Source organism: Theobroma cacao, chromosome 5 (genome assembly GCF_053813885.1).
Source record: "Theobroma cacao isolate CCN51 chromosome 5, ASM5381388v1, whole genome shotgun sequence".
Taxonomy (NCBI): domain Eukaryota; kingdom Viridiplantae; phylum Streptophyta; class Magnoliopsida; order Malvales; family Malvaceae; genus Theobroma; species Theobroma cacao.
The window spans coordinates 42,772,234-42,792,802 of record NC_142643.1 but is presented as its reverse complement, the minus strand read 5'-3'; the positions used below and the strand labels follow the sequence as shown (position 1 = coordinate 42,792,802).

The following is a 20,569-nucleotide window of genomic DNA, read 5'->3' as shown; positions in this document are numbered from 1 at the left end:
ATATTCTTATTCACTACATAGAAAAAATATGGCATTTAGAATCATTTGTCACATTTGAAATTAAGATTTTTTTTATTAATACCTTAACAATTGATTTTATTGCACTCATTATTTATTTGCTTGAATAATTTGAAGCACATAGTTAATGTTTAATGTAATAATTTATTACCAATGAAATAGGCATGGAAATCTTATGCCTGAGTTTGTGCCTCTTTCTACCCCACAAAATTAGATCTTACCATGCGCTAAATATAAAAAATTTACTGTTTTTTTAATTATGCTACATGGCAAGATTGTAATAATGGGGGTAGAGAGGCGAGGTGCTATGGTCCTCGTGTGAACATGAATTTCACATCGTGCTCCTAGCAAATAGAGCCACAAAGTCCCATATTGAAGAGAACCTCTTAACGGGAAGTAAGAGAAGATGTTAAGGTCCTAGAAAGAAGAACCATGAGTCTTACATCGACTATGTATTAGAATGATACTAAGAATATAAGAGTTCACACCACTTTTAACTTGTGAGATGCCTTTTGTGAAATAAAATCGTGAGGTCAACGGGCCAAAGTAAATAATATTTTATAGGAGTTGGTGTGGACCGTGACACGAGGCATATTCTCCAGACAAAAGATTTTTGTTGATAAAATAAAACGAATAAGATGGTAGAAATTACAAGTAGTTGACTAGGTTGCAATGTATGACAACAGAAAAGAATTTTTCCTTCTTAAATATTTAACTAGATTGGCGCTAATGTTAGTTAGTAAATATTTAACTAGATTGGAGTTAATGTTAATTAGTCCCATTAAAATATTAGTAAAATTCAAGACAGCTAATGGTTATAAGGAAGCTAATGTTAATTAGTCCCATTAAAATATTAGCACAATTAAAGACAGCTAATGGTTATAAGGAAAATTTAGTTGATTATTCTATCCAAACATCATTATAGAGCCTTTACTACTGAATTTAGGAAAATGCAAAGATTGCATTCAAAGACTTTATTTAGAACATAACGATCCAGCCATATGCAACATCCCTGTTGATGAATTAACCAAACTAGACTGGAGATTATTGTAGTGACTTGTTCACAGTTTTGACAATTCTATCACCCAATAGTTATAAGCACGACAAACAAGTTTCAAAGTTGGGAATCCAGCGTCTCTTGCCAATGTCTCAAATTCTTTCTTTGTTCTCTCCTTTGCACCAGGGAGCAGGTGAACCAAGCCCAAGTCCAAGTTAAGTGTTGTGGTTGTCACAAGATCAGTCATGGGCAGTTCTGGCAATATGGATTCCAATATTATCACTTTGCCAGACTCTGATATTGCATCATAACAATTTTTCAATAACTTCAAGCATTGATCATCACCCCAATCGTGAAGCACCCACTACAAAATTTTACAAAAAAAAAAAAAAAAAACTGGTTATTAGTTTACGTAGAAATTGTACTTTATAGTTGGTGGTGGTATTGATTTTAATGGTTTCAAATCTAATAGCAAAGAAAATATTGATGCTAACCTTCATGAAAATAACTTCTCCATGAGGAACTTGGGTGAACATATCTCCTCCTACATGCTCCACACCTGACATAAAGGAAAAGAATATCAAAATTTAACAAATCTAATGAGGAAAATTTAACAAAAATGTGATTCTGCCAACACAAGGAAAGGGAAAGTTTCATAGGAGAAATTTATCAATTAATTTGAACCATTTTCTAGGATTACCTGGGAAATTGGGTGCATCTTTAACAACAAGGGGCAAATCAAAGTTAATACCCTTGATTTGTGGATACTTGGAAACGATGAGCTTAAGATTTGTTCCCAATCCACCACCCACATCTACCACTTGGCTAACGCCCTCAAAACCCTTGTAAATTTCGAGTATTTTTTTCATGACTATTTTAGTGTGGTTGGACATTGCTTGGTTGAAAGTGTTGAAGAAATTATTATCTTTTGCAGCCATCTCAAACAAGTTCATCCCAAATCCCTTGACAATTGATAAGCCACCTTCCAATGTTGCTTCTTTGAAGAAGTTCCTATCCAGGTTAACAAGATATAAGGTTAGAGATAAATAACTTTTTATTTTATTTTATTTGAGAAAAAGACGATTCAAACTTAAATCAAAGACTTGGGTGCAGAGACGTTAAATATGGATATCATATGTAACAAATCCCATAAATACTCTAGGAAAATTTAAAGGAAAAGGAGTAAAGGACGAACCAACTGTCAATTAAACGTTTATCAAGAGTCATGTTTAGGAATGGAGTTACAGAAATTCCATCTTCATTTTGAAGGAAGTATCTGCCGATTGAAGCTAGACCATATGTTCTTTTTGTGTGTCCATCTTTATCGGTGACAAGATGGCAAGCTAAGATAGAGTGAGCAGTAAGAACTCGAAGGATACGATCAATTATAGCTGGAGCATCAGGGTTCTTAGCAGGAAGGTTAGAGACAATCTCAGCAGGAGAAAGCGTACAACCTGGACCGGCTTTTGCTATTATCTCTAACAAATCAAGATCAATGGCAGTTTTCAAGGCGAAAGGTAGCACTGTTGAAGTAGCAAATTGAATGGCCTGCAAGCAATCCTCCTCTTCCTTTGATATAAATTGTTGTTGGTCTGGCAGTGAAGTACTCATGATGTTAATTTCTTCAATCTGCAAATATCTGGATTTGCAGAGGTGTTTGTAGAAGGGTTTAGCTATGTAAGTTTCGAATGACAAAGCGCAATTTTCCATCCATATATTCAGAAAAAGCCAGCTTTGTAATATTCGAAAAGGAATTGAAATAAATATAGGTTTGTTGTAATTTATAATTCAATTAAAATGACTACCTACTGAGGCTTTTATTTGTCAATGCCCCTGAGAAAGGGTAACATTGAATAATTGTTTAATTAAGAGTACACTTCAATTTATAATCTTGTTCATTATGGGGAACTTTAACTGCCAATGTCAGAGCTAATAATAAATAAAGGTAAAATTATTGCTGCCTCTGACAAATTCTTCGCAACCATACAAGCATACAAACAAAAACATATTTATTGGAAACTACCGAGATTCTCTCTTTTGTTTCCTAATTCTTTGTTATTTTGAAAACTAGCGAGATTTGCTCTTCTGCTTCCTTTGATTAGGCTGTGTGTATCATAAGAACCTCTCATATCAAGTAAAAGTTACACTACAAGAAAAGTTAGTTTTTCCGACGGAAAAAATTTCATTGAAAATTTTCAACGGATTTTCAACGAATTTTCAACGAAATTTATAAATTACCTTCAGCGACGGATTTTCAACAGAATAATTTCAACGGATAAATTTCGTTGAAAATTCGTCGAAAATATTTTTGGCCAAAAAAAAAATTATTGCCTGTGAAAGTTCCAATGGATTTTCCGATGGATTTCCGTTGGAAATTTCCAACAAAAAAAAATTTGTTGGAAATCCGTCGGAAAGTTTAAGGCGGGAAAAAATTTAGAATCCAGCTAGATTTTCCAACGGAAAATTTCGTTGGTAGTACTATAGTTTAAATTTTTTTTCAAAATATATTAAGTTTTTTTAATATATCTTATTAATCTTTATAGGAAATATATTAACAAAATAAAATATATACACAATGGATTTTATAATATTAGAAATATAAATATCTTTTCTTTCATAAAAATAGGGTATAAAATTCAATAATATATTAAACAAAAACTAATAATAGTTTATTAGTAATTAATTATAACCTTTATTAGTAACTTTATTAACTTGATTTAGATTATTATATTTTAATAACTTTATTAGTAATTATTATCTTATTTTTTATAACATATATATAATAATAAAGTAATACATATAAATCTATATTATATAAAATTAACATATTAGTGATCCATGATTAGTGATGGATAAGGAGTGTAGATATCAGAATTCGGGTTAAGTTTAATTGTCTTGAGTAAAGACTTGATTAGGACTCTCTGGTTTAATTAGGAAAAAGTCTTGCTTTAAAAAGAAAATTAGGAAAAAGTCTTAACTTAGGTGGATCACTAGAGTTTTAAATGAACATGAGAGAGGCATAAGGAAATACTTTAAATAACTGTGAGTTGTAAATGGTTAGCTTCTGGTAATAGATAGAAAACTGTAGATTGAAAGTTGCTATAAATGGTAGCTATAAATACTTTAAATAGTTAGCTTCTGGTAATAGACTGTTAATGATTGGCTTCTAGCTGCATTAGTGAAAATTGGTGATTGTAAATCAAAGATGGTTTTAAGTTCTTTTAATTATATTATAGGGAGGAGAGTTATTATATTAGATACCTAATATCTTTAAATTGGATTTTTTGGGTGCTTTGGGCTTATTTCATGTTTTTATTTTTATATGTAATTTATAAAATCCAAATTAAGTTATTTTAACCTTCGTATGAAGTAATAAAATAGCAGAGTTTTAATTTGATAAAAAATTACTTATGCTTAGTATAAATAAGTAGTTAATATTTTACAAAATGATAAATTTTGTTAATAATTAATAAATATTATATTATAAATAAATAATAAAATAATATTAATTTTGTTCATAATGTAATTGAAATACCCCGCACCCTCGTTGGACACAAATAAGATCTTATTGATCAAACAAATGATCGTTTGATGTGAATTGGCATGCTAAAGAGCGACAAAAGATGAAAGGAGCGTTTAAGAATAAAATGCTTTGCGCATGTAGAAACAATAATTAAATAATAATATTTTCGTTGGAGAGGAATTAGTTAGCTCAAGGATGATTCGGAAGTAAACCGAGATGTAATGATGTGTTTCGGGACTAAAGAAGGCAAGTGAAAAATTTTGAAATAAAATAATATTTTATTCAATAAAATAATATTAAAATATTAATATTTTATATGTTGTCGGAATTAGTCATGAAAAATGGAATATGACTAATTTAAGTGGGGGAGAAGAAGTAAAGAAGAATTTTGAAGGAAAACGACGATAATTGTGTTAGTGTGATTTTGTTAAATCGAGCTAACGCGGGTAAGTAAATATTTAAATATTATGGTGACACCGCGTTGAAGTGTAATTTCGATATTTTGGTTATATGCATGCAAAGGAAGAAAGATAGATGAAAATTAAAATTTTTAAATGTGTCGAAATGATCAAATTTTAAGATACGAAAATTAAAAGATTGAGTAACGAATAAAATGAAGTTGAGGAATTACATGTAAATTGCATTATTTAGAGAGAATAAAATAAATAAATAATAAAATAATAAGGAAATAAAAAGAATGGGAATGATGTGGTATGGATGGGAATGAAGAAAAGTCAAACCCAAGACTTCTAAATTCAATGGCCGGCCATACAAAAAAATTAAGGGAACAAAGACACAAAGAAACAAAGAAAATAAAGAGAAGAATGTAGAAATGATGGTGGGACTGGCCATGTGAGAGGAAAGAAAGGAGAAGTTGGCTATGAAGAGGAAAGAAAGGACCAAAAGGCTGAACAAAAGAATAAAGAAAAGGAGAGGAAGTCGGTTGAGAGAGGAAGAAAGAAATGAAGAGAAAAAGGGAGAGAAAAACCGTGGGAGAGGAAGAGAAAAAGGAACGAAAATTTTGCTCTTTTCTTGGCACAGTTTTGCTGCACTTTGAGGGAGGAAAAGAAAGCTTTTTGCTGCAATTTTTGGAGGAAGAAAAAGCTGAAATTTTTGAGGTAAGGAAGTTGATTTTTTTTTAGGTTAATTGCTGAAAATTTTGAGGTTTTTATGACTGATTTTGGTGCTGAAAATTCAAGGTTGTTGCTGCTGAAATTGTGTGAATTTATTGTTGGAAAATTTTGGAGGTTTTTGCTGCCATTGAAGGACAACTTTGGCTGCTGAAAATTTGAATTGTTTGTTGCCAATTTGTGCAGAAAAATTGGAGCTGTTTGTGCAGAAAAATTGGAGCTATTTGCTGCCAATTTGTGCAGAAAAATTGGACAACATTGTGCTGCCAATTTGAGGGAGAAAAAGCAGCTTGGTGCTGTCAAATTTTTGAGGAAAAGAGAGCTAAAGGTGCTGCCACCAGAGGAGGAAGAAAACGAGCTAAGGAAGAGAGGAAGCCACGGTGGTGAAGAGAGGAAGACATGGTGGTGAAGGGAGTGACGGTGAAAGAGAGAAAAAGAAAGAAAAAGAAAAGAAAAGAAAAGAAGTAGAAAATAAAAATGAGCATGGCCCAAATAGAAAATAAATGGACATGACCCAATAGAAAATAAGTGGGCATGGCCCAATAGGAAATAAAAATAAATAGGTTTGGCCCAAATAGGAAAAATGGAGAAGCCCATGGAAAAGGTCCAAAGGTTATAAAGAAATGAAAAAGGCCTAACGGTAAGTTAATTTTATATTTTAAGATTTATGGGTAATTTAATATTGTGCATATTTTGGATGAAAAATATGCAAGTTGCTTAAGGAATTTTTAATTAAGTTGTTACCCATATAAATGTGTGATTAAGTATACTAAGTTTAAATTGTTGCTAGGAAAGTTATCGTGGAGGCGTGCCGAACGAAGTATGTGACCGACAAATAGAAATAATTATATGCGTACGAATCAATAGTGAAGTAATATCCCATTATTATGAGGTGAGTAGGGGGTGTCAATTTTAAAAATTTCGTATATATATATATGTATATATACATGTACGTATATTTTACGTGAAGTGCAAAATTTATAGAAAGCATGCATTGATAGAATCTTAAGGAGTTGTGGGTGTAAGTTATTTTCAAAAAACATTTGAAATATATATATATATATATATATTATACGTAAAGTGTTTTAAACCGGGAAACAAGTTTTTTGAAAAGATTTACATCAAAGGAAATTGTGCCTTATTGTTTGTGTGGTGTGTATTCATGAAATTTATTACATATTCACCATGCTACTTTGATACAAAATATCATGTAAATATTTACAATGAACATTTTACGAAAAGAGAGTTTTAACGTGATGTGAGGATCGATATTTTGAGAAAAATTTAAAATATCCCCTTGAAGATCAAATTTGAATTCTTTTAAAAGGTGATTTCATTTTTAACCAAGAAATTCAAGAGTAATTGGAGATTACTACTTGTTGTGTTATAAAGTGTATTTCGAATCGAATGGCTTATGATAATGTGGGTATAAATGGCTGGATTGATATTTGTATTGAAAGTGTATAAACTGTTATTTGCTTTGATAGGCTGGATTGTGATATAATTGCCATGTCATGTAGTTGAAATTTTATTGTATGGTGGGTTAGCTTACTGCAGTGGGCGGGTTTTGTGGATCAGCTTATTAGAGGGGTACGGAATTCAGATATATATATATATATATATATATATATATATATGTACCTCGGTCGGAGAGGCGCGTAGGGTATCTCCTAAGGTATGGATAGAGTTCACGTCACGCCAAACCACTTCGTGATGATGAACTCCGCTAACACCAAGGAACGACTATGTTTTCAAAATAAAAACATGATTTATGCGTACATAACTTTTTAATAGCTTTGGCGGACTCGGTTAGGATAGCCCTCTATCAAGGCATCCCTGATAACTGGGTATGAGAATAATTTTGGCACAAGCCAAGTTTTTAAAAAAAGTTATAAGCCATGTTGTTTTTTTTTTGACAAAAATGTAATGGTTTTATATGAGTTGAAATAAGTTTTAATATTATGAATTATATTTCTCTACATGATGAAAAAAAAATTAAACAGTTTTTCGCGACTCCCCTATATGTTTTATCTGTAAAATAAATCTGTAATTCCTCGCACATGGGGTGAGTTATGATTTGGGCATGATTTTAAATATTATTTGATTTCGCGAGAGCTTACTAAATTTTATTGATTTGATTCGAAAATGATTATTAATATATTTTGATATGATAAATTTTATTACCTTGATTATTTATACTTTATAAAAAATTCTCGATTTTTATATAAGGCACAATCCATCGTTTGAAACAAATTGCTTTTAAAATCTTGCATTTTTATATTCAACTGATCTACCGTTTGCTTGTTTTCCATCTACGCCTTACTCACTAAGTCGATGATTATCACTGAGTCTAGGAGACTCACACCCATTTATTTCCCATTTTGTAGATAGGGATCAGCCTAACGTGTAGTCAATGACGCGTTCGATCTACTGTGAATAGGTAAAGGTAGCATTTATTTCAAGTTACTCCGCTGTTAGGGGTCAAGTAGTAGCCTTTTATTTGTTAAGTTATAAACGAATTCTAAATTTTTATATAAACATTAATTTAGAAATTATAGATTTAATGCATATACTTACGAATAAAAGGAAAAAAAATTTGCATTGATTTTTATATTTATGGTTCAATTTAGTATATGAAAGTATCAATATTATATGGTGATTGAATGTAGTGGATTAACGAGCAAATTCTAAATAGGCTTGTTCGAGACTTGGTGGATCTTTTTCAGAAGTCTTGGACGCCGACAGCGATCGGGGAGAGGTCGTTGCAGTAATAATAATAAATATGTTACATTGTAAATTAATGTCTAATATGTTATGAATATCTAAAGATATTATTATTATTATTATTATTATTATTAATCATTCATTACATAATAATTTTAATATAAATATATTAAAATTTATTTATATTTATAATTTATTTATTTTTTAATAAAATTAAATTATTTACAGTTGTATTGATATGAATGAAAATGAAATGGGTTGAAAAATATAAGAGGATCCAATAACTTATTCAATTAATTGCATTTAAGCCCAACACCGTTGGACTTGAGCTAATGGCCATTCATGGGCTACAGTCTAGTCGTTTCGACAGAAGAAATTTTATACTTCAGCTACCACGCATGTCCGGCTCTCTGTTTCCCCCTTTCCTCTTGATATTTTCTTTATCAATCCCTCTTCCCTGTGTGCAAAACCTAGATCTAAATCGATTCTCCTCCGACGTCGTCCCTATCTCCCGCCGGGCTTTGTACGGTCTCCGTTCTCGTCTCCTGTCCTTTGGATCGACGTCTAAACAAGCTGTAATAGATAGCAGAACCCGAAGCGAAGAAATCCCAAAGAGAGCCGGAGTTATTGAGAAATATGGAAATTTTGAAATGTGGTGTTTTCGGTTAGCAAATTTGGAAAATTTGGAAATTTTGCGCATCAGCTCTTCTGTTGATGTGCTGAAAAATTTTGCTCATTTCAGTTGTTTCTGGTGCGAAATATGGGACTCTCACTTCGTTTAAAATTTGGAAGACAATTTTTAGTACTTGTTTATTAAAAAAGGTGTTGCTTTGAATAGGAGTTATTGAGTGTAGAATTAAAGATTCGAAATTAATCTTTTTTTTTCTTTTGCACAGATTTGCATCCATTGATATCCTATCTTGATACATATATATGCCTTTTCAGCTCTTTTATTATTTGCTTTCTAATTTAAAAAACAGCAGCTAATCTTTTATCATTTATTTGTATCAATCAAAAATATTACTTTTCATCTGAGTAAATTAGGAAGCTTTAGAAATTAAATTGAGTAGCTTTTTTTTCTTGCCTGCGGTGGTTGATTCAGTGATTTTTTTTATTGGAAGCAGTTTATGAGCTTGAATTTGTGGATTGATCTGATTATTATATTGAAAGTGGAAAAGGGTGTCTGAAAATTTTAATTTAAGGATATTATTCAAGTGATTTGAAGGAGAGTCAAAAGAATTTTTTTTGTCACTGTGATTTAAAAGGATTCCTTGAAGTAGATTATTTTAAGAATTAATGGAGTATATTTTATTTTGATAAATATGTAAAATTTCAAATTGGCTTTTTTTTTTTTTTTTTTTATAATTGGAGGAGGGAGGATTCGACCTTGCTCTTTAGGTAGGGGATTATGCATCAATCAATGAGATAAATGTTAGAGTGCAAGTTGGCTTTTTCTTGTAACAATTAATCTAGCAATTCAATAGCATTTATTCCTTTTATCGTACTGTTGGTAATGAATCCTTAAATATGATTACACAAAAATTGTAGAAGAAATAAAGCGTAAGCACATTCAGTCACATTATGTTTAGAACTAACTACGCCAATGTGGCCATCCTCCCTTCATTGAAATTCTACAGTCCCGGGCCCAAGTAGCTACCATTCATTTTTGTCCTCATTCATCTGCGCAAAAGCCGTGGTCACGGAAGTGTATATTTAATCACCAAACTCAATCTTGAAGGTAGACAATTTTTCATCTTCCTCCCCTTCCATGTGCTGCATTACTTGCAAAGCATTTTTCATGCACTGTCTCTCCATCTTCAATGCTTGTTTAGCATAAAGTTGCTTTTTTAGCTCAATGATTTCTCTGTGGAGTTTCTCTAGTGGTAACGAATGCTTGATTGTTATTTTGTTTCTCTGTTGGTATTGTTATTTTGTTGGCACGGATGGAAACAATGATTGTGACCAATGCATTTTCAAAACAAAGAAATGCAAGTACTTCAAGTTCGAATCTTGATAAGTAAGAAGGCAACATTTCATTATATGATGTCTCTTTTTCATTTCTAGTCTTAGATACTTTTTACTGTAGGTATTTAATAACTAATTTAGGTTATGTGTTTGACATTTTTATATTTTGTGTGTTTATGGTAAATTTTAATTGTACGAATTTCACTTTGAATTTTATGTTTTAATGTGTGTTTTTCTTATATATATATTGAAAGTCAATTCATAATTTATTATCGAAATTTTTATTGGTAATTTTTTTGGGAAAAGCATTACTAATATATCATGCAATTGAAAATTTGTAACAGAAAATTCTGTTGGAAATGCCTTTCGGATCAAAAAGTTCGTCGGAAATTTTCAATGGAATTTTCAGTTGAAAAATATTTTCCAACGGAATTTTTATTCGTAAATGCATTTTCAACGGAATTATCCGTCGGAAATGCATTTTCAACGAAATTATCTGTCGAAATTACTTTTCCAACAAAATATTCATAAAAAATAATGTTCCAACGGAAAATTCCGTTAGCAATTTCCAACGAAATTTCGTCAAAAACGAATTTTTGACGAAAATTCTTTTGGAAATTTTTAACAGAATTCTGTTGGGAAAGTATTTTTGACGGAAATTCTGTTGGGAAAGTATTTCTGACGAAAATTCTTGTGGGGGAGCTCACGAATTAGCTACTTTTTCCAATGAAATTTTTCGTCGAAAATTTTCGACGGATTTCCAACTGAAAATATTACCGACGAGGTTTTTACCAACGAAAAATTTCGTTGGAAATTCGTCGAAACACCGTATTTCAAATGAAATTTTGGCTTTTTCCAACAGAAAATTTCGTAAAAAAAGCAAGTATTTTGGTATTGTTAGTGATTGAGCCAACTTTTTCATGGTATCAGAGTAGGAGTACTATGGTCTGCTCTCTTATCATCACCATGGCCCAAGCAAAGAGCAATGACTCTGTATCTATAAATACCCAAATCATCAATCAATATGATTTTTTATCTCCATATGCACTACATCCATTTGATAACCTGAGCATACCCTTAATTTCCTGCCTTCTCAAAGAGGAAAATTATGCAACATGGTGTAGAGCGATGACAAATGCATTATTGGCCAAAAATAAATTTGGTTTTGTGGATGGAACCCTCATTTGTCCCTCATCTGATTCACCAGATGCGGTAGCCTAGATAAAAAGTAATTCCATGGTGATTTCATGGATATTCAATTCTCTTCATCCATCTCTTCATGACAATGTGGCATATTTGGATACTGCAAGAGAGATGTGGATCGACTTGGAGGAATGTTTTCCTCAAGGGAATGCACCCCGTGTGCATCAATTGAAAATGGATATTGTGAACACACAGCATAAAGATTTATCAGTGGTTGTGTATTACACAAAGTTGAAACGATTTTGGGATGAGTACAACACTTATTCCCAAATCCCATCATGAACATGTGGAGCTGCCAAAGCTCTTGCGGCGGAAAAAGAGAAAAAGAAAGTTCACCAATTCTTGATGGGATTACATGAAAAATATGGTGTAATGCGATCGTAAATTTTTAACACAGATCTGTTACCTTCCTTATCGCAAGTATATGATCTTGTCGCACAAGAAGAAAGGTAGCAACAAGTTGCTGCGTCGAGAGGAACAACTTCTGTAGAAGGTGCTGCTTTTGTTGTCTCTAAAAGTAATACTAAATCTGCCAGTACTTGTGTTATGGCAAGAATCCGAGATACCTCAATGTTGTATTGTGACTATTGCAAGAAAAATAGACACACGAGGGAAACATGTTTTGAATTACATGGATATCCAAACTGGGGGGAGAAGAACAAATCTAAATTAGTTCGTGGAAAATCAGCAAACAATACAAAAATCATGGAGACAACAAAGAATTCTACTGGGTCGCCAATCAATGGTCTCTTCAAGGAATAGTACACACAACTCATATCATTGCTTAATCTTGAGAAAGCCCATAGCATAAATCCTATGGCTAATTTTGCTGGTAAGGTTATCGCTTTGTCCAATGACAAAATTGAATGGATTCTTGATTCAGGTGCTTTAGATTACATGACTTACCAAAAGAGTATCATGACCAATGAAAGAAATATTCCATTTGATTCTCCTGTCAAAATTCCAAATGGTTCTTTCGTTTCAGCCAAGTCATATGGAGATGTGATTTTTAATCCTCTTATTAAACTAAGCCATGTTCTTTATATACCTTCCTTTGCTTGCAATCTTATTTCCATAAGTAAATTAACCAAAACCTAGAACTATGCAGCTCATTTTTTCCTCTCATTTTGTGCTTTACAGGACCTAGCAACGAGGAAGCTGATTGGCATGGGTGAACTTAAAGATGGTTTTTATTATTTCCAAGAAATCACCATTCTTGTGGCTTCAGCAACCTCTACCTGTGACACTGGGTTTGTCTTATGGCATCAACGACTTGGTCATTTGTTTTTTGATAAATTGTCTGTAATTGATAATTTAAATCTTCAATTTGTGAAAACCATCAATAAGTGTTGTGATGCTTGCCATCAAGCCAAATAAGCTCGTTAGTCTTTTCCTACTTTTTTTATTAAAACTCAAAATGCTTTTGAATTAATTCATTGTGATGTTTGGGATCCATATCATACCTTTTCATTATTAGGTGCCCATTATTTCTTAAGCATTGTTGATGATTTTACTAGGACTACATGGTTTTATTTGATGAAGACCAAGACTAAGGTCTATTTTTTTGTTAACATCTTTCATTGCCATGGTACAAAGACAATTTGGTTGCCCTATGAAACAAATTGTAGTGATTATGGGACTGAATTCACCAATCATCAACTCCAACAATTCTGTGAACAAAATGGGATTCTTAAGTCAATTTTCTTGTGTCTCCATGCCTCAACAAAATAGGGTAATAGAGCGTAAACATAGGCATCTTCTTATAGTGGCTAGAGCCTTGAGATTTCAAGCAGGTTTACCCATTAAATTTTGGGGAGAATGTATCTTGATAGTAGCTTACTTAATTAACTATGCTCCCACTCCACTTTTATTTGGAAAGAGCCCCGTATGAGATCTTATTTTCTCAAAAACCTGATTATTTTCATCTTCGTATCCTTGGATGTCTTTGTTATGCCTCTGTCATTCCCAAGTCTAGAGATAAATTTCATGAGCATGCTACCGCTTGCAACTTTGTTGGTTATCCTTATGGTAAAAAGGGATATAAAGTCTATGATTTGAAAACCCATCAAATCTTTGTCTCTCGTGATGTTGTGTTCCATGGAAATATTTTTCCATTCCATAATCAAATGCAAATTGTGCCAGTTCAAGAACCTTTCACTGCCACGCCTATTCCCTTACCCATCATGGACCAAGAAATACAAAATGATAAGAATAGCTCTCCGCCTCTAAATTCACCTTCAAGTATCGAAAATAGACTTGAACTCTTTAGCATCCATAATGTACCTTAACCTGAACCTTCCGAGACTGTAGAACCCGTAAATAATCCAACACAACAAATTCAAAACTGCTCATCTCGCCCAATCCGCATCAAAACGTTTCCAGCTCATTTCAATGATTTTCATGTTGATCTTCCAGGAAATAATAGAAGTCTATCCTACACCAACACCAAGGCAGCTTCCTCAGGTACTCTTTACCCCTTATCCCATTTTGTTTCCCACTTTAAATTCACTCCCTCCCACACTTGTTTTCTTACGGCCATCACTCAACATGATGAGCCTATATCTTATAAACGGCCTATTAAAGATATTCGATGGCAAGCAGCAATGCAACATGAACTTGAAAAAAATCAAACATGGACACTACAAAAATTACCTCCAGCAAAGAAAGCTATAGGATGTAAAAGGGAATATAAGATTAAATATCAATCTGATGGGACAATTGAACGCTACAAGGCACATCTTGTGGCTAAGGGATATTCTTAGGTGGAAGAATTAGATTGCACTGAGACTTTCGCACCAGTTGCTAAACTTACCACCGTCCGATCTCTTTTAGCAGCTGCAGCTGCTAAACATTGGGTTCTTCATCAATTTGATGTCCACAATGCATTCATCCTTGGTGACTTAAATGAAGAAGTGTACATGAAGCGTCCCTCTGGTTATTTATCTACAAGTGATGATCGTGTTTGTTGGCTTCGCAAGTCTCTGTATGGTTTAAAGCGGGCATCTAGACAATGCTTTGCCAAATTTTCTACTGCCATTCTGCGGTTTGGTTTTACTCAATACAAAGTTGATACTTCTCTATTTTTACATCATAAGGGCACTTCATTCACTGCCATTCTTGTTTATGTAAATGATGTCATTATTGCCACCAGTGACATCTCACATACAAAAGCTCTCAAGCAATATTTGACGGCTTGGTTTCCCATCAAAGATCTTGGTAACCATAAATATTTTCTTGGATTGGAGGTCGGTCGTTGTCGTGGCGGTATTGCATTGTCTCAACGAAAATATACGTTGGACATTTTACGAGAAGCAGGTATGCTTGCTTCCAAGCTAGTACACTTTCCCATTGAACAAAATCATAAGTTAGCTTTGGATGATAGCGACTTACTTGATGATCCTAGTTTTTATAGTCGATTAATTGGGAGATTGATTTATTTGACAATCACTAGGCCTGATATTTGCTATTCAATTCATATTTTATCTCAATTCATGCACCAACCTCGTCAAGGGCATTGGCAAGCTGCTCTACAGGTCTTGAGATATCTTAAACTTGCTCCAAGCAAAGGAATATTTTTATCTTCCGGTAGTGATCTTATCAAGCACAATGAAATTGACTGTCATTTTGTTCGTGATTGTATTCAGCGAGGTTTAATTGTTAGTCGCTACATTGCCTCTCACAATCAATCAACTGATCTTTTCACCAAGGCATTGGGAAAACAACAATTTTAGTTTTTGGTTAGCAAGTTGGGCATTCAAAATCTCCATGCTCCAACTTAAGGGGGCGTATTGGAAACTACCGAGATTCTCTCCTTTGTTTCCTAATTCTTTGTTATTTTGAAAACTAGCGAGATTTGCTCTTTTGTTTCCTTTGATTAGCAACAATTACTAGGATTGTGTGTATTATAAGAACCTCTCACATCAAGTGAAAGTTAGTGATTGAGCCAACTTTTTCAATACTAAACAAAAATATTTGATTGCAGCAAATCTACACGATTAATATGTCATATATTTATGACCAATTATAATTATCATTATCATACGATACGTAAATAATACATATTTATAATTGTATCTTATTTGATTAAGTATCGAAAGTGTATCATACAATACGTAATACATATTTTATGATATGGAGACATATCGTACAATACAATCTATATACTTTGTTATAATTTTAATTTTAATTAATTATTAAAACTTTTATTTTTTATTATTTTTTAAAGTTGAAACATGAAAAATTATATTTTATGAATTTCAATCATTAGATTTTAAACAAAAAATACTAAAAAATCAAATTCCCTTTTAATTTTAACATAATAAATATTTTTTATTTTTTAATTAATAAATTAATATAAAAAGTATATATTTTATTTAAAGATCTATATTATTAAAGAATATGTTAAAAGTTTAAATTCAAAAACTAATTATCTTTTCAATTTACATCCTAAAATCTTTAATTCTATTAAAAATATAACATTTTTCAATTTTTTTACATATATAAATGTTATTTATAATTAATTTTAAAATTTGTTTTTATATCTTATGATATAATACTTGATATTAAAAAATAAAATATTAATACACAATATGTATTTCGATTTAATAATTATGTAACCAAAAAGTGATTACCTTTTTTTAAAAAAAAAACTCTAATATTGCACCCAACTTTGAGCCAATTTTAATTTTTAAAAAGAAAACCCTTCCACAGCAAGAATTCGGAACAAAAAGCCCATGTTTTAAGAGTTCTATTATCCTTAGATGGCTAATTGGTTGCAATGGGCCAGAACAGTTAATTGGATATGCCCTTAAAACAGGGCCTGAGATTTGCCTTTCAAACTTCAAAACCATTGAAGCAAAGAACCCACGCAAACTTGCAATAGCGCATCGCAATGACACCACCCACTTTTCTTCCCCTTTATGTGATTCTTGCATTTTTAATATCAGAGAAAATATTATAATTCGAATCTAAAATATTTATCAAAAATTTATCTTATATCCTTACTAATTGCTTTTTTAATTAAAAATTAAAGATAAATGAAAGTGACCATTCTTAATTAATTTCATTTCACTTATAGTAATTGTATATAATTCTGTAATCTCAATTATTCATAGAGTATGAGAATTTATATAATTTCAATCATTGTGATAAATTTTGAAATTAATACAATAAGATTATGAGATAGTTAAGGATTCATCGATCCTTTCATATTATTTAAAATCATGTTATATTAAAAAAGTTAAAACTTATACTTCATATTATCACATCATAAATCTCAACTAATAATCGTTACAAATCAGACAATAATATTTTTGTGGAATTCCATCACCCAATAGCTATAAGCACGACAAACAAGTCTAAAAGTTGAGAATCCAGCTTTTTTTGCCAATGCCTCGTACTCTTCCTTTGTCCTCTCTTTTGCACCAGGGACAACGATAAACAAGCCTGCGTCAAGTGTTAAGGTATTCTTGGTCACAATGTCGGTCATGGGAGACTCTGGCACAACTAATTCCACCACTACCACTTTACCAAACTTTGGCAAAGCATTGTAGCAATTTTTCAATAACTTCAAACATCGATCATCGCCCCAATCGTGAAGTATCCACTACAAAATTTCAAGTTAAAATTACTTTTTAGATTAAATAAAAATTAAATTTAATGATTGAAAGTATGTAATCAATGAATATATATTGAACTACATATCTTTCGCGTGTGTATAGGTGTGGTGTATGCACACACATATACTAACCTTCATGAAAATAACTTCTCCTTGAGGAACTTCGATAAACATATCTCCTCCGACATGGTCAACACCTAAAATAAAAAAGGACAAATGAAAAATTATTTCTCCAATCAGCCAAAGTTGGGGTAAGTTTGAAGAACAAATTAAATTACATTGAGAGCAGAGAACACTATTTGTTCTCTTCTAGATTTTCTGTGCCAAAAAAACCTTCGAACAATAGCAAGACAGGAAAATTATCTATTGAATTGATTACCTAAGAAATGGGGTGCATCTTTAACAACATGGGGCAAATCAAAGTTAATGCCCTTAATTTGTGGATACTTGGAAACTATGAGCTTGAGATTTATACCCAATCCACCTCCCACATCTACAAGTTGGTTTATGCCTTCAAACCCCTTATATATTTCCAGAACTTTTTTCATGATTATGGCAGTCTGGTTGCCCATTGTATTGTTGAATTTGCCACTTATTTCATCATTTTTGGCAGCAAGCTCAAACAAATCCATCCCATATGCCTTGACCAAGGGTATGGCGCCACCTTCCAATGTTGCTTCTGTCAAGTGATACCTGCATAAGTGCATGTACAACAAAATTTGTTCACTATTATGAACAATATTGTAATATCGACATGATTTTAATTAATTAAGTGAACTACAAGAAACTAATTTAGAGTGAACTCTGAATAAAATTTAACTGAAAAGGAATAGAAGGATTTTGTCGACAAATACAAATACAGTCAATTCTGATTAAGTTTATACCAAGGCAATAACAATTAGGATCCCTTTTGGGATATCCTGCAAGTAAGAATTTGAAATTCCAACTTGAAAGTCTATTAGGTTCTAATCCGGGAAAGCGAAGAGGGACATTTAATTATAGGATAAAAGAGTAATACCAAGCTCCAAGCAAATATTTGTCCGTTGAAGTGGTCAGTGTCGGAATAAGGGAAATTCCATCATCATTGTGAAGGAAATATTTTGCGACGGGTGCTAAACCATATAATCTTTGAACATGTCCATCTTCGTTAGTGGCAAGATCGCATGTTAGAATGGAGTGACTAGCAAGAAGACGAAGAATGCGGTCAATGATTGATGAAGCATCAGGGTTCTTCGTAGGAAGGTGAGAGGCAATCTCAATAGGAGAGAGCTTGCAGCCTGCAGGGCCAGCTTTTGCAATGATCTCTAACAAATCAAGATCGATGGCAGCTTTCAAGACCATAGGGAGAATCGTAGACATAGCTAGTTGCATTGCCTGATGAAATGCTTCTTCTTCTTCATTTGCTGTAATATTCTGATTGTCTAGTTTTGAACTCATTTTTTCTTGAGTATTGGAGACGGAAAACACAAAAGAGTGCAGTGATGAAGTGTTAGCTATGTAATACTGAGAAGTCTAGTACTGCACCGAGAGATTATATAGAAAATCTTAATCTTGTTAAAGGAGAAGATCGGCGCGTTAGCAGAATAAGTTTTCAAGTCAAAGAGACGTGTTTTGATTTTAGCTTCGTACAGTAATTTATCAATACTTTCTGCAGTTGTTAGGAATTGTTAATCATGTAATTACGTAGTCAAGTTGGCATTGGAGATGGTTGCTGACTACCGCCACTATTTGTAGAGTACCTTGTAGACGTATTTGATTCAGTGGTCGATATTTGATCTTTCTATTTGAAGAGACAAATTCAAATCCTTCCATCTCCAAATCAAAATGAAATGTCAAACACCTGTATCCTTCTCATCTCTACTATTCAAAATGGCCTCGACTTTGGTACCAAGTCTTGCGTCTTTAAGCAAACATTTTCTAAATTTTATCTTAGAAATTTTACTCTAATTTTGTCCAATATATCGAAAACGTTAATTTGCATGCTCGATGGAAAATGCTATACCTACTTTAATTTTTTAAACACTTAACTGACATTTCTTTGGAAAATTAGAGAGATATCTAAACACAAATGGCATAATATCAGAACTGTGATTTGTAGAAATTTGAAACATCTTCAAGTCAATGATTAATCAGCCAGAATATATGTAGTTAATGTAGTTCTTTTTTTCCAAGCCTTCAAGGGCGGCCTTCAAATAACACCCAAACTTTACTCTGTGGTAAATGAAAGCGGCTGGGGAATATTCAGAAAATAAAAATGGAATGAATGAGCTGTATTTTTTTATTATTTTGTCATATGTGCAATACAAGGGTTTATATACACGGGTTTGAAGGTTGAAAAATCTAGAAAGGGTAAGAAAACTAACATTTGCTGTTACAGACTCTGTTACTAATGCCTAAAGGACTTAACAGAAAACGTTAACACATTTATTTACATCTTATTAAGCTGCTAGAAAATCAAAACATCCCATGATAGCAGAGCTGATATATCTCTAACCCTATTTTGACATCCTTTGTTTTACTTTTGTAAGCTACATTATCTACCTGATTATAAATCATTTTTAAGACTCCTCCTCAAGGTGAGCATGTATATCCAAAATGCTCATCTTGCCAAGAAGAAAGCTAAACTGTTTTGGCAGCAAGGCTTTGGTAAAAAAATTTGCTAGTTGTGGGTTGGTAGAAACATACTTTGGATTTATTATTCCAACAAGCACTTTTTCTCTGATGAAGCGATAGTCCATCTTAATATGCTTGATTCTTTCATAAAAGGTAGGATTCTTACTTATATGTATTGCTGATTGATTGTCACAATAGAAGCCTATAGCTGTTGTGTGCTTGATTCCAAGATTTTGCAGCATGAAAATTAACCATGTTGATTCACAACAAACTGAAGTCATTGCTTTAGAGCCTGTTTGGTCTGATTTTTTTTAATTTTAAGAGCTATTATAAAATTCTTATAAAAAATAATAACTTTTAAAATTAAGCTAAAGTTGTTGGGTAAATTTACTTTTTATAAGCTCCTTTTTATAGATAAGTTGTTTGGCAAGACAACTTATATAAACTCTAATTTTAGTTAAAATTATCATAAAAAGTATTTAATAAATAACTTTTTATTAATCACAAATTTCTTTGTTCAAAATAAAAAAAATTAATTTTATTTTTTATCTATTTAAAATAAATTTTTCAAAATATTAAAAGCATTTTTATATAATATAAAGTTTATAATTAATAATAAATCAAATTTGAATAATTACAAATTTGTAGTTAAAATAAGAATTGTAATTGCTATAACCCTTTGATCACTCTCTTTGAACGTAATCATGAAAATCAATTCCAAAATAAGGTTAATATAACAATTTGCGATTCCTTAGATGCAAGCGCCAAAGGCCATAAAT

The 20,569-nt window shown here is 32.1% G+C and overlaps 2 protein-coding genes and 1 long non-coding RNA gene across 6 annotated transcripts; 1 reads left to right on the top strand and 2 right to left on the bottom strand.

The window, feature by feature from the left end:
• Nucleotides 1-959: 959 nt before the first annotated feature.
• LOC18599828 (caffeic acid 3-O-methyltransferase-like) lies at nt 960-2,724 on the bottom strand. The gene is made up of 4 exons (XM_018120822.2): nt 2,211-2,724; nt 1,716-2,026; nt 1,510-1,574; nt 960-1,379 (listed from the first exon to the last, which is right to left on the bottom strand). Exons 1-4 carry the CDS (start codon nt 2,624-2,626, stop codon nt 1,080-1,082), a joined length of 1,092 nt encoding a protein of 363 aa, XP_017976311.2. The 5' UTR covers nt 2,627-2,724; the 3' UTR covers nt 960-1,079.
• A 2,578-nt stretch (nt 2,725-5,302) lies between these two features.
• On the top strand, nt 5,303-13,015 carry LOC18599827 (uncharacterized). Of its 3 annotated transcripts, XR_016026151.1 has the most exons (5): nt 5,303-5,656; nt 5,855-6,308; nt 6,459-6,560; nt 8,056-8,108; nt 12,701-13,015. It is a non-coding gene; the product is annotated as an uncharacterized LOC18599827 (long non-coding RNA). The 3 variants fall into 3 exon arrangements; XR_016026149.1 differs by lacking the exon at nt 8,056-8,108; XR_016026150.1 differs by lacking the exon at nt 12,701-13,015 and having other exon boundaries at nt 8,056-8,224.
• Nucleotides 13,016-16,742: 3,727 nt separating this feature from the next.
• Nucleotides 16,743-18,676, bottom strand: LOC148762947 (caffeic acid 3-O-methyltransferase-like). 2 transcript variants are annotated; one of them, XM_088806097.1, is made up of 4 exons: nt 18,196-18,676; nt 17,557-17,870; nt 17,310-17,374; nt 16,743-17,165 (listed from the first exon to the last, which is right to left on the bottom strand). In XM_088806097.1, the coding sequence occupies exons 1-4, from the start codon at nt 18,612-18,614 to the stop codon at nt 16,857-16,859; spliced, it is 1,107 nt and encodes a 368-aa protein (XP_088662223.1). In that variant the 5' UTR covers nt 18,615-18,676; the 3' UTR covers nt 16,743-16,856. The 2 variants fall into 2 exon arrangements, with proteins under 2 accessions (XP_088662223.1, XP_017976303.2); XM_018120814.2 differs by having other exon boundaries at nt 16,743-17,126.
• Between the last annotated feature and the right edge of the window lie 1,893 nt (nt 18,677-20,569).